The sequence below is a fragment of the Balaenoptera borealis genome (assembly GCF_965194805.1).
Source record: "Balaenoptera borealis genome assembly, chromosome: 6".
Taxonomy (NCBI): domain Eukaryota; kingdom Metazoa; phylum Chordata; class Mammalia; order Artiodactyla; family Balaenopteridae; genus Balaenoptera; species Balaenoptera borealis.
In genome coordinates, this window is record NC_138863.1 from 63,458,443 (window position 1) to 63,472,888 (window position 14,446).

Here is a 14,446-nt window from a genome sequence, read left to right on the forward strand (position 1 = left end):
CCCCGCCCCTCGCTGGCCTCCCAGCTCCTCAGTGGCTGCTAGAGCATTTAGATCCTCCTTACCATCGAGGCCTAAACGTGGACAAATCTCAGCCTCTTCCTCCTGAATTCAGTCTAGGCAACATCAACGTGTTTCAAAAATAGCATTCGGAAGAAAATGAACCGGAATGCAGAACAGATGTCCCCAGAGAAAATTCAAAGCCGAGAACACTGGTAGAGTTGAGAAGCTGTGTCCTAAAGTGACAAGAGCCTGGGCACCGTTGGCTTGGCTGTCTTGCATCACACAGACTGTCTCATTTGGTCACCTCAGGCCTGTCTGCCCAGGAGTGAAGTGAACTGCATATGCCCCTGGCCTTGGTAAATGAGGGGGCACCGCTGCTGGGCCTGGGAGATTTCTGTCCTTCCCAGCCCGATCTCCCTGTCTCGCTGGGTGTGGGCTTATCAGAGTGTTGTGTTTTTTGAAAGTATAAATACGATCCTATCCTTTTCTTGCCTAAAAGCCCTTACTAGTTCCCACTGCCCTGGGGATAAGGGCCTAAGTCCTCAGCATTAAGGATGATGGGGCCCTGAGGAATGAAGAATCCACATCCCCCAGAGCTGCCCCATCCACGTTGCCTCAGACTCACAGGACACCCTTGGGTCCTTGAACCTATGTATTGTCTTTTGAGTCTGGGCCTTTGCATGAGCCTGAAACGGCCTTCTCTCTCCTGCTCCCTTGGCTAACTTTCCCCATGTTCAAGGTCCCATGCTAACTGTTCTGGTTCCAGAGCCTTCCCCTACTCTCTAGACAAGGGCCCTGCTTGAGGGCCTAGGGGAAGCCTGTACTTCTCTTCTACTCACAGTCACAGGGCTTACTTCTTACGTGTCATCTGCCTTCCCTGTCACAATGTAAGCTCCATGAGGACAGGCAGGTTGGAGGGCTGGTGTGCTGTAAGATTCTTAAGTTGGGTAAATCAGCTCTCCAAAGATTTCTCCCCGGGCTTTGGGCTGTCCTGAACTGACTTCATAATTCAGGGGTCTGCAAACATATCTGTGAAGAGCTAGACAGTGAATGCTGAGGCATTGGCGGGAAGGTGGGAATGGTCTCTGTCACAGCAACTCAACTCTGCCATTGTAGCCCCAAAGCAGCTAAGGGCAAAATGAAAACAAATGGGCATGACTGTGTCCCAAGAAAACCTTATGTACAAAAACAGGCAGTGGGCTGAATGTCCTGGTTATTATCATATCCTTCAGCCTGGAAGGATTCCAGCTCCTGGGAGAACTGTTTTTACCCCAACCTGTTCCTTCCTTCCCTCCTTCCCTCCTTCCTTCCTTTCTTCCCTCCTTCCTTCCTTCTCTCTTTCCTTACCCCTTCCTTCCTTCCTTCCTTCTTTCCTTCCTTCCTTCCTTCCTTCCTTCCTTCCTTCCTTCCTTCCTTCCTCCCTCCCTCCTTCCCTTCCTTTCTTTCCCAATTCTTCTGCAGTATCAACAGCCAGTTGCTAGTGTTGACCCAGCTTTTGGTGAAGGTCAGCCCACTCATCTGTTGCTCCAGGCTGGTGTCTTGAGGTCACACTAGCAGCCTTGGTGGGATGGCCCATGCTGGGCTCTGACGTGTTGGCCTCAGGATCTTTGATTTGCTCCTGGCACGGCCTATAGAGCCTGTATCTCCTCCAGCTTTGACAGCCTCAACCCCCTGTGCCGCTGCTCCCTTCGCCCCTTCTCTGAGGTCTCTCACTGTCCCAGGTTCTCTTGGGCGACCATCCAGGTGTTGCTCTCTGTCTCCTCTCTCTCCTCCCCGGCAGTTGTCTTCCAGAATGCTGTTGCTAATGTTCTAAGGTAGAAAAATCCTTGCTATTACTACCAATAAAGTTCAGGAGACTGTTCTCTAATGTGGATTTCTGTGTTGATAAGGTTACACATTTTATCAAAGAAAAAGAAACTTTGACCCTGGAGAGTTAAACAGAAGCGCATGTAGTACTCAGGGTATAGACCACGTACCATTTGGCAGAGGGGGAAACTGGTGTTGGCGTGGGCGATTCAGAATTCTTGGGGGATTCCATGATTAGGTGGCCAAAATCTGCTGATCAGTGCTTAGAAAGCTTGATTTCCTACTTTTAACTTCTAGATTCTCTTAAGTTTATTGAAAGACAATTTTTCTGGGAGACCTTGAAAATTCTCAATCTGTTCCCAAAGAGATTTTTTAGAGATTAAAATAATTTACTATATAAAAAGGCAGAGTGAAGAGGAAATAGCTTGGTAAGTTATTTTCAAATCTGTATTCTTTTGTGTGGGTTAAAGTACAATTTTGTTATTGTAAATTGTTAAGAAACCCTAATTAAAGCTTCTTGCAATGCATGATACCCAAGTACCTTTCACACGCTTCAGGAAGCTCCAGAGCAAATTGTTAGCTTAAATGCTATAGATAATAGCTGAGAGAGTAGAATTAGATGACATGACATCTGCTTGCACTCTTAAATCATAAATGTACCAAGTGAGGAAGAGACATGCTCTCACCACCCTGTACAACAAATGTGCTTGTCACTGAAATCTAGATTCCCACTATGTTTCCAGGGTTTCAGAGACTAACAGAGATGTTCTCCAGCATCTGCTCTAAGAATTTCCCAGGATCTCATCTAATAAAAAGGGAATTAACCAGTGGGGAAAACATGGTCTAACGATACATCAGGATACACTTATAATGGTATGAGGCCATTCATCTAACATCTAATTTTGGAAACATCGTTTTTTTCTGTAAAATACCACAAGCAAAGTCTTCGTTTATTCTTTCTAGTAATTCTAGTATCTCATTGCACTTCTCCAAATGTAGTGTTATAAAATTACTACTATCTTTGTGGGTGCACACAAGTAATTAACATTTTCAACACAATGGCCTTTAAAAGTCATCACGGAATTGACCAGAGATAAGGCAACTAGCTTCCGTTTCTTTTTTTTTTTTCTCTTTTTATAATTTATTTATTTATTTATGGCTGTGTTGGGTCTTCGTCGGTGCATGCTGGCCTTCTCTAGTTGCGGCAAGAGGGGGCTACTCTTCATCGCAGTGCATGGACTTCTCATTGCGGTGGCTTCTCTTGTTGTGGAGCACGGGCTCTAGGCGCACGGGCTTCAGTAGTTGTGGCTCATGGGCTCTAAAGCGCATGCTCAGTAGCTGTGGCGCACGGGCTTAGTTGCTCCGTGGCATGTGGGATCTTCCCAGACCAGGGCTCGAACCCGTGTTCCCTGCATTGGCAGGCTGATTCTTAACCACTACGCCACCAGGGAAGTCCCCTAGCTTCCATTTCTGACTGAACAACCGATGCATGTCCTGTAGCACTGGAGAGAGTGTGTCTTTTAAAATATAGCTCCTTGGAGTGGACTACCGAAGTCCAGAGTGATGCATTGAATGCTGAGAAAGAAAACAAACAAAAGAACAGTCCCAGATATTCGGTTGCTGGCCTGGCACTCACAGCTAAGCTGTGTTATTCTCCTATAAGAAATAAACAATCTCATAGAATACTAACTGAACTAGTCAGGGTTCTGCAAAGGAACAGAAAGAATAGGATTATATATAGATACATAGAAAGAGATTTATTATGAGTCATGTGATTATAGAGGCTGAGAAGTCCTACGATCTGCCATCTGCAAACTGGAGACCCAGGGAAGCCAGTGGTGTAGTTCCAGTTGGAATCTGAAGGCCCAAGAACCAGAAGTGCAGATGTCTGAGGGCAGGAAAAGATGATGTCCCAGCTAAAACGAAAGGGCAAATTCACCCTTCCAAAAAATTAATTAGTTAATTTTTTAATTGATATATAGTTGACATATAACATTGTGTCAGTTTAAGGTATACAACATGTTGATTTGATACATTTATTTATTGCAATATGATTACCACTGTAGCTGTAGCTAGTACCTTTATCACATCACATAATTATTATTTCTTTTTTGTGATAAGGACATTTAAGATCTAGTCTCTTAGCAATTTTGAAGTACACAATACAGTATTGTTGACTGTTATCACTGTGCTGTGTATTAGATCTCCAGAACTTACTAATCTTCTAGTTGCAAGTTCGTACCCTTTAACAACATCTCCCCAACTCCCCCCAAGCCCCCGGGCCCTGGTAACCACCATCCTACTCTCTGTTTCTACAAGTTCAGCTTTTTTAGATTCCACATAAAAGTGAGATCATACAATATTTGTCTTTCTTTGTCTGGCTTATCTCACTAAGCATAATGTCCTCAAGTTCCATCCACGTTGTTGCAAACGGCGGGATTTCCTTCTTTCTAATGGCTGAGTAGTATTCCATTGACTTAAAAGGTGGAGAAATCAGGGCCTGGAGAAAGGTTAAAAAACATATCCATGCACTGTTGGTGGGAATGTAAATTGATACAGCCACTATGGAGAACAGTATGGAGGTTCCTTAAAAAACTACAAATAGAACTACCATACGATCCAGCAATCCCACTACTGGGCATATACCCTGAGAAAACCATAGTTCAAAAAGAGTCTTGTACCAAAATGTTCATTGCAGCTCTATTTACAATAGCCAGGACATGGAAGCAACCTAAATGTCCATCGACAGATGAATGGATAAAGAAGATGTGGCACATATATACAATGGAATATTACTCAGCCATAAAAAGAAATGAAATGGAGATATTTGTAATGAGGTGGATGGAGTTAGAGTCTGTCATACAGAGTGAAGTAAGTCAGAAAGAGAAAAACAAACACAGTATGCTAACACATATATACGGAATCTAAGGAAAAAAAAAAAAAGGCCATGAAGAACCTAGTGGCAAGACGGGAATAAAGACACAGACCTACTAGAGAATGGACTTGAGGATATGGGGAGGGGGTGGGGTGAGATGTGACAGGGTGAGAGAGTGTCATGGACATATATACACTACCAAATGTAAAATAGATAGCTAGTGGGAAGCAGCCGCATAGCACAGGGAGATCAGCTCGGTGCTTTGTGACCACCTGGAGGGGTGGGATGGGGAGGGTGGGAGGGAGGGAGATGCAAGAGGGAAGAGATATGGGAACATATTGTATATGTATAACTGATTAACTTTGTTATAAAGCAGAAGCTAACACACCATTGTAAGGCAATTATACTTCAATAAAGATGTTTAAAAAAAAATTAAAAAAAAAAAAAAAAAAAAAAAAAACATATCCAACAACATAGAGTGAAGCCGTAGGCAGTACTGGGATCTGTGGAACTCCAAAGTCACAGGCAAGACACTATGCCAATGGCCTCTAAACACTGCCAAATATTTGCACACCAGTGAAAAGAAACCTTTTTAAATGAAGAGCTAAGCCAGGAAAAAAAATAATTGGAGACAGGAGTTTTAAAAAATGTCTCATTTTAAAATTAGGAAATGCAATATTACAACTATGGTTCAAGTTGTTTTATTATTTTCTCATTAACAAAGAGTTTCTTTCTTTGCTTTTTTTTTTTTTTTTTTTTTTTTTTTTTAATTTTTATTTATGTATTTATTTATGGCTGTGCTGGGTCTTCGTTTCTGTGCAGGGGCTTTCTCCAGTTGCGGCAAGTGGGGGCCACTCTTCATCGCGATGCGCGGGCCTCTCACTATCACGGCTTCTCTTGTTGCGGAGCACAGGCTCCAGACGCGCAGGCTCAGTAATTGTGGCTCATGGGCCTAGCTGCTCTGCGGCATGTGGGATCTTCCTAGACCAGGGCTCGAACCCGTATCCCCTGCATTGGCAGGCAGATTCTCAACCACTGCGCCACCAGGGAAGCCCTTTCTTTGCTTTTTGAAAAAAAAATTTTGGTCAAAATTTCAAAAATGGTATAACCAGCAAACATTGCAGCCTGAATGTAATATTGTTATATTAAAGAAATTTTGTTGTTGGATAAAAGAATTCTGAATTTGGTTTTTTTAGTATTTTTTTAACTGACCTCATAAACTACATAGTTAATGTTTCACACTCTGCATTTTTTTTTTTTGGCTGTGCTGGGTCTTCATTGCTGCGCGTGGGCTCTCTCTAGTTGCGGCGAGCGGGGGCTACTCTTTGTTGTGGTGTGCAGGCTTCTCACTGTGGTGGCTTCTCTTGCTGTGGAGCACGGGCTGTAGGCCCATGGGCTTCAGTAGTTGCGGTGCATGAGCTCAGTAATTGTGGCACACGGGCTTAGGTGTCCCACGGCATGTGGCATCTTCCCGCACCAGGGATCGAACCCGTGTCCCCTGCATTGGCAGGTGGATTCTTAACCACTGGACCACCAGGGAGGTCCCTCTCACTCTGCTTCTTAATATTGAGTTCATTTTTTAAAATTTATTTTGTATAAATCATGTTGATAGATACCATCATCTTGATAGTACATTTGATATGACGTAATGAGAAGGGTACTTTATCTCTGTGGTCTTCCTTCCCAAAACACACAACTCCTGACTAATCATGAGAAAAACAGCAGATAAATCCCAATTTCAGGAACATTCTATAAAATAACTGCTCAGTACTTCTCAAAACTGTCAAGATCATCAGAAAGAAGAAATTTATGAGAAATTGTCATGGCTAAGAGAAGCTTAAGGAGATTTGACAACTTAGTGTAATGTCTTTATATCTTCACAACACTTTGCACTATTGGATATTTAATCTTTGCCAGTATTTCAATGAATGGTTTTAGTATTTGTCACTGATCAGTACCCAAATTCATTCATTGGGTTGCAACATAATGATTTTTCTAATTTTATGGGCTTTTAAACATCTGGAATGGATATTAATTTTTACTGAATACTTTTTCTGCATCTATCAGGATGATCCAATTTTTTTACATTAGACAATCATTGCATTTCTGGGATCAACATTGCTCACTATGTTTTTTTCATAAACTGCTAGATTATATTGAACATATTTAGCATTCTAAACTCTATTTTCAAAAATAATTATAATTCTATTTTTTTTCTTATAACATTTTTATTTGTTTTGATGTCAAGGTTATACTTGTTTTATAAAATGAATTAGGCAGCAGTTCTCCTGGTCCATGCTGGACTTTCCATATTCTGGATCTAGGAGCTGCATTTACAAAGGAGCACTGAAACCTACCCACCAGTATTTGGGTGTTGTTGGTCAGCTCTACTGACCCAAGAATGTCACCAGTTGGCTGTGCCCTTCTAGTGATTTTTATTTTTACTCATTTAAAAAAATCAATCAATCAAACAAGCAAGCACAAATAAGCAGAAAGAACAAATAAATAAAAAACAACTATCCATCCAGCAACCAGAGAAAGCCATAATCAATGGTATGGGTTTATCTTTCCTAATAATTAGACTCTTTCATGGGGTTATTAACCAATTAAAAAAATCTGCTTTTGTCTGAGATTGTTAAGGAAGATAATTTCTTGAACCAAATTATTCTTTCACTTGACTACTTTGATTAAGGAAGAGAAAATAAATAATAATCGCAATGATTCTTTTATTTTATTTTCTAGCGTTGTTGGCTGTGGACTGCAATTACCATGTCTGACTCGGTAATTCTTCTCAGCATGAAGAAATCTGGAGAGGACAATCATGGTTTTGAGTCAGACAGATCATGTAAGTGGCCTTTTTCTCTTACTGTCTCTTGTACAAAGAGAGGTGAGAACAAAAGTGGAACAAGCTAGTGAAGGTTTAAGGAGAAGAGAAAAATCAATGGCAATAAGTAGAACTGTTACTGGATGGTCTTCTAACATACTCTAGGTGTTTCTCCCTAGAATCCATCTAATGGAATGGCTGAGAGTGCTAGGTAAGAATGCACAAATCCTGGGTGAGTGAAAGCATCTCACCTATAAATATCTCTTCCCTGGGTAGAGTAGGGTTGTTCTAGCGTTGGCTATTATTATTACCTTTATTCGTATATTGTTATAATTGATTATAGTAGTAAATGTTTAGTGAGTGCTGCTCCCTGAGAGGAACAGTACAAAGACTGCTGGCCAGAGTGAGGTAATGTGTGTAGCACTAGTACATGGTGTGTAGTGAGGGCAGATGATTCTAAGCTATTATTATTTTTTTTAAATCCTATGATTTTACATTTTATAGAAGAGGAAACAGAGAGTTGGATACATTTTTGAAAACTTGGCAAAGATTGTGTGACTAATAATTAATGGAGCTGTAATCGTAATCTGGTTCTGATTCCCAAACCTAGGAGGTTAATCTCTATCTACACTGTAATGCTTCTTTACTCTTAATGAAATGAAATGACGTGAAATTTAAATGCCAGGGGAACCAGGATGTGCTGTCCTATGACAATGGTTGGCATTAGCACCTCGGGTTCCTTTTCTTGTGGTTTCCCTACACTCAGGACCCTGAGCTCCCACTTTCACCTCCTCCCCTCCATATACTCTGACCTATGCTGGGGAAAATAGTATGTGACTCAATCCTATGGCTTCTACTGGCATGGGGGTGTCAATGACATCTTATCGTTTAGTTGATTTGTGGTCCACATTTTAAGTAGACAAATTCTGATGTTTATGAAGAACCAAACAAGAAATAAATATTCATTTTATTTGGTAGTTCAAAAAATCAGACTTTCTTTAGCTAATTTAGAAATATTGGTCTTTAGTTGACATCCAGAAGGTAAAAAGATTTCATTTTCTGGAGAAAAGTCAAGAAATGTAGTCAAGGCAGCAGTCCTGAATGTGAAAAAATGTCTTCTATAATATGGAGAGAGAGAGAGAGAGAGAGAAAGATGAAAAAGCAAATAATTATTTTGCATTGTTCCATGAATAAAAGTAATTATAGAAATGTTTTTCCAGAGTAAAATTGTTAATGACTATGTTTCATTTTGTCATTATTATTAACTGCTTTATGTATTGTTTTTATCCTGACAGATGACAATGATAAGAAACCAAAGTAAGTGACTACTCAACAATGCATCACATCTTCAAAATAATTTCCTAGTATTCCCATAAAAGGCACAAAGCAGAAACAATATTTTTACACACATTGCACTGCCTACAAAATGGTATATATAATCCATTCTTTTTCTCTTTTAAACATTACTATAATTTGATTTCAAAAACCTTTGGGAATATTCCTTCTGGATTAGGTCCAAATCTCCCCTGTATGTCCAGGAACACCACAGAATTTCTGACCTAAATGAGCAGAGGAAAAATTGGACAAGTATGATTTCATGGGTACAGAGAAGAAAGCCCAATTCTTCCCAAAAGCAAATAGTAGAAGCCTAAAATGTAATTATTAGATGTTTCTCTTTAAGAGTTTAAATTCTCTTATAAACAAATGCCACTTAATCATACTCAGCATGAGGGCAGGATTAGAGGAATCTAATTTAGAAAACAAGAAGGTACCAGCTAAGTTTCTGAAATAGAAGTGGTGGAAAGGGAGAGGTTGAAGGTATTTAAGACATTTTAAGTAATTCATGGCAGCGGGAGGTGGTAGGTGTGGTAACATTAGCTTTGGACTTGGAATGGTAGGGTCAGCTGGGTGCAGAAGAACCGTTCTTTCTCACTGGGTGGGAAAGAGGTGGAAAAGGGCATGGATGCAGATGAATGAGCTGCAATGAGGGTGAGCAGGGAAGCTGAGTGAGTGCTTTGGTTTTTAGAGGATATGAACCTTTCTCCTGATAAGTGTGGTAACGTAGGATGAGAAGATGACAGTGAAAATTTGATAAAGCTGCTGAGGGGAATGGGAACAATCTGTAGAGGGATGAAGTACAGTGCTGTGGGTTGAGCTGAGGCTGGAGACCATACTCATTCATTCATTCCACAAATATTAATTGAGGGCCTACTGGGCTTATGTGCTGAGGATATAGAAAAGAACAAAGTAGGCAAAAATCTCTGTCCTTGAGGAACTCACATGCCCTTGAAGAGCTCCCTCCCTTAGTGAGGGATACATAATAAACACTATAAATAAATAAAATATATAGCCTGGGAGCTAGTGATAATTTATCACTCCCTTTCTAAGAAGAAACAAGTAAACATGGAAATGGACATTTGAAATGGTGTAGGGGAGAGTTGAAATTTTAAAGACTTTGGCCATGGAAGGTTCCATTGAGAAGGTGACTTTGGAGAGAAGGTATGAAGGAGGTGAGGGAGTTGGCCATGCAGATATCTGAAGAAGGAGCATTTTGGTGAGAGGAAGTAGCAAGTGCAAACACCCAGAGGTGGGAACAAATTTGGCATGGACAAAAGTCAGCAAAGAGGCCAGGTGGCTTGGGTGGTGAAAATTGGAGTGAAGTAGGAGAAAACAAGGTCAGAGAGTTAACTGGCCAGACCACGGAGGGCTGTGGATGTGTCAGCAAGGATCTGTGATTCTACTCTGAGCTGGAGGGGAAGCTTAGGGCAGCCAAGTGCTAAGCACAGCATGTGCAGCACCTTTCAGATGGTGGAGAGTTTGTCTCTAGCAGGTCCAGCAGCCTGGCTTCAGGAGAAGGAGGAACAGCTGGCTGACTGCAGAGATGGGGTTTCCAAGGATGGATTTGGGGAAAAGGATTGAGGATGATGGTGAAAGTGTGGTCCAAATGGCCAGCAGTGGGACCTAGGATGCCTGAGTAAGGAAACAGCATCTTGATGGGGTTTAGTGATTGTAAGTAAATGGAGAATTTAAAGGACTGCGGGTCTCAACTGAGATGACAAATAGGTATGGAAGGAGGAAGGAAGTGAGAAAACAAGATGCATGCTCAGTCCCAAAGAGCCGATAGAGTAGACTAGTTCCTGGTGAAAACAAGACCTGGGGTGTATTCATGAATGGATGACTCAGGTGAAGTGGAGATCCCTGGAGTTGAAAAGTTCAAGAATGGGTTGAGTACAATTTTATGAGCAATAAAATGAATAAGAAATAATAAGTTGGGACTTCCCTGGTGGCACAGTGGTTAAGAATCCACCTGCCAATGCAGGGGACATGGGTTCAAGCCCTGGTCCGGGAAGATCCCAAATGCCGCGGAGCAACTAAGCCCGTGCGCCACAACTGCTGAACCTGCGCTCCAGAGCCTGCAAGCCACAACTACTGAGCCCGCATGCCTAGAGCCCGTGCTCCGCAACAAGAGAAGCCATCACAAGGAGAAGCCTGCACACTGCAAGGAAGAGTAGCCCCCGCTCGATGCAACTAGAGGAAGGCCGCGCGCCGCAACAAAGACCCAATACAGCCAAAAATAAATAAATAAAATAAATTAAAAAAAAAAAGAAATAATAAGTAAATATGATTTTATGGGAAGTATGGGAGTTTTTTTGAATTTTTTATCATATCAACACTATTTTGTCATATCAACACTAATTTTTTATCATATCAACAATTTTTTATCATATCAACACTATGTAAAAATTTTAAGTGTGAGAAAGAAGCTATAAATCAGATAATCCAACCACCTCAACTTATAAGGAAATGTAGGTAGAAAGAGGCCGAGGTTCAAAGCTGAGGTCCAATAGTTATTTGCTACTGTAACTGGGAGTACAGAGTACTTTTAATTTTCTCTCAGCACCTCTCAGAAAGACCTCAGTGAATCTCTACTGAACAAGAGATACAGCTATACTGAAATCTCTAGAAGAGGTAAATCTGAAAGTAATAGCCAGTTTAAAAAAATTTTTTTTATTTTATACTGGTGTATAGTTGATTAACAATGCTGTGCTAGTTTCACAGCAAAGTGATTCAGCTATACATATACATGTATCTATTCCTTTTCAAATTCTTTTCCCATTTAGGCCATTACAGAATATTGAGCAGAGTCCCCTGTGCTATACAGTAGGTCCTTGTTGGTTAGTTTTTGTTTTAGTTTTTTTAAAAATAAATTTATTTATTTATTTTTGGCTGTGTTGGGTCTTCGTTGTGATGTGCAGGGTTCTCATTGCGGTGGCTTCTCTTGTGGCGGAGCACGGGCTCTCGGCTCACGGGCTTCAGTAGTTGTGGCTCAAAGGCTCTAGAGCGCAGGCTCAGTAGTTGTGGCGCACAGGCTTAGTTGCTCCGCGGCATGTGGGATCTTCCCGGACCAGGGCTCAAACCCGTGTCTCCTGCATTGGCAGGCGGATTCTTAACCACTGCGCCACCAGGGAAGCCCCCTGGTTAGTTTTTAAGATACCAGTTTTGGAAAGAATTTTGCAGCCAGTGAGGGCTTTCTTTCTTACTAAAGAATGACTCATAAAATCACCATCTAGGGAGAATTTCTCATTGTTTTGGAAAGGACGGTCTGTAAACCCCTGTGTTTTTCCTCCTCAGGTTAGAAGATAAGAAGAAGAAAGGTGGCAGCAGTCAAGTTGGCTTCTTTCAATTGGTAATAAAACTGTGCTGATTTATGGCACAGGTTTTGCCACTGTGAATTGTTCAGGTGGCGGAGGAAATTCACATTGGCAAGTTTTTTAACTACGATGATCACTTTTTCAGTCATAAACTGTCTACGTGATAACATGTTAAATAGCAGTTAGAAATTTATTGCTGATTAAACACACAAATTCTATCTGGTAGATCATAAAAGTGTTCTAGAAGATAATCACTAAGCCCCTAATTATCATTTTAGTAAGGAAAATTATCATGGTAATCATGTCATGTATACTTATTCTTATGACGTCTTTAGAAATTCCATAGTGTAGGTATTTTTCTCAAATTTTCAGAGTGGAGGCATTTCTGGGCACAAATAGGCACTCTTCATTGTCAATATCAGTTCTGGGAGCCAATTTATACAGTTGCTGAATAACCCACACAGAATATCTACATGGCAATATCATCTGTGCCAGTGATTGTTTCCCCCTTAAGCTGGGAATGAATATCTAAGAACTAAAGTCAGCTCCTGAGATAAAGAGAATGAATTAAGAGACTAGGAAAGAGATAACATGAACTAACAATGTAAGAGTCTAATGATTTAGATAATCGATGTACCATTTATTTCAATATTAGTGAGAACTCTGCCTTTCAATTAAGATGATTCCCTTAGACTTGGTGTTGAATACTATTTATCAGAATCTAGTAACTAAAATTAAATAGTCCTCCTACCTCTCCTGCTTTTCACCCATAGATGATCTCTGAATCCTTTGTTTTTCAAGTTTCGATTTTCTTCAAAGACTGACATTTGGCTGATGTTTGTGGGAAGTTTATGTGCATTTCTCCATGGAGTAGCCTATCCAGGCGTACTACTGATTTTTGGCACAATGACAGATGTTTCTATTGAGTATGACATGGAATTACAAGAACTCAAGATCCCTGGAAAAGCATGTGTGAATAACACGATAGTATGGACCAACGGCTCCCTCTACCAGAACGTGACAAATGGAACGCGCTGTGGGTAGGCTGCTATTTTTTACTTTTCACTTTTTTGGCTTGTATCTTAGATTGTAATTCAAAATGTGTGAAGAGAATCTTATGGACTGAGCTGGAGTGGTGTCTAACACAGAGCAAAAAGAAACATAAATTTACCCGTATTTCTATAAATTACTCTGCCCTGAAGTTCTTCCTGTCCTACCGGGTTTTTAAAGCTTAACAACAACAACAGCAAAACACAGAACTGGAAATTACTCATTAAATACATCACCCAAATGTCACCACTTTGTAGGCCACAGGCTTGAGGATGACACTACCAATACTTGATGCAGTTGGAGGATGACCCATGAATTTTACTTGAGTCATTGTCATGTCTCATATCCAAGACTTCCTTTTCCCTCTTTCCTGTTTCCTCTCCTCCCTCCCTCCCTCCCTCCCTCCCTCCCTCTCTCCCTCTCTCCTTTCTTCCTTCCTTCCTTTCTTTCTTTCTTTTCTCTTTCTTTCTTTCTTTCTTTCTTTCTTTCTTTCTTTCTTTCTTTCTTTCTTCCTTCCTTCCTTCCTTTCTTCCTTTCTTCCTTCCTTCCTTTCTTCTTTCTTTCTTTCCTTCTTTCTTTTCTTTCTTTCTTCTTTCTTTCTTTCTTTCTTTCTTTCTTTCTTTCTTTCTTTCTTTCTTTCTTTCTTTCTTTCTTTCTTTCTTTCTTTCTTTCTTTCTTCCTCTCCTCCCTCCTGTTCCCCAGCTGCTGTGGCCATGGCTGATGACCCACTTGATCCCCAGCCTTCTCTCTACAATGGGAATTTCATCATTCCTGTGCTCTAGGACTTGGAATAGGGGCCGCTGGTCTCAGTTAACAGTTGAGTTTCTGTGGAAGAGTGATGTGGTGCTATGAATAGAAGACAGCCATGTGGAATTAACCAGAGCTCACCATGCTCCTGTTCTGTCTGTGATAAGCCCGACAGGCTGCCTTGTAATCAGTGAGTCTGTAGTGTACACAGAGTTGACTCACTGTCATAGCATGGACTTTGCAGCCTGCCTCATGCTGCCTCAGGGCCAGAACAAGCTCATTTGCACGTATGAACCCACTCAGGTTCAAGAACCAAGGGCAGGGCACATCCTAGCTAGAAAGACACTTGGGATGGCACCCCCAAGTGAATTCATATTTTTCTCCTTCATTTAAAAATTTTTCTACAGACTTGATTCCAGATTATGACAAATCCTTCTAAATCACTGATGTTCTTCCATAATATTATTTGTTGTTAACATCTTTCCTTCATCT

The 14,446-nt window shown here is 40.9% G+C and overlaps 1 protein-coding gene across 3 annotated transcripts in view; it reads left to right on the forward strand.

Moving 5' to 3' along the window:
• The window catches only part of ABCB11 (ATP binding cassette subfamily B member 11), a 99,611-nt gene that overhangs the window by 5,701 nt on the left and 79,464 nt on the right, over positions 1–14,446 (forward strand). For all 3 annotated transcript variants that reach the window (XM_082396838.1, XM_082396840.1, XM_082396839.1), the window contains exons 2-5: positions 7,424–7,526; positions 8,801–8,822; positions 12,138–12,192; positions 12,959–13,197. In XM_082396838.1, the coding sequence (XP_082252964.1) occupies positions 7,451–7,526; positions 8,801–8,822; positions 12,138–12,192; positions 12,959–13,197 (392 nt within the window). In that variant the 5' untranslated portion in view covers positions 7,424–7,450. The remainder of the gene's footprint in view (positions 1–7,423; positions 7,527–8,800; positions 8,823–12,137; positions 12,193–12,958; positions 13,198–14,446) is intronic.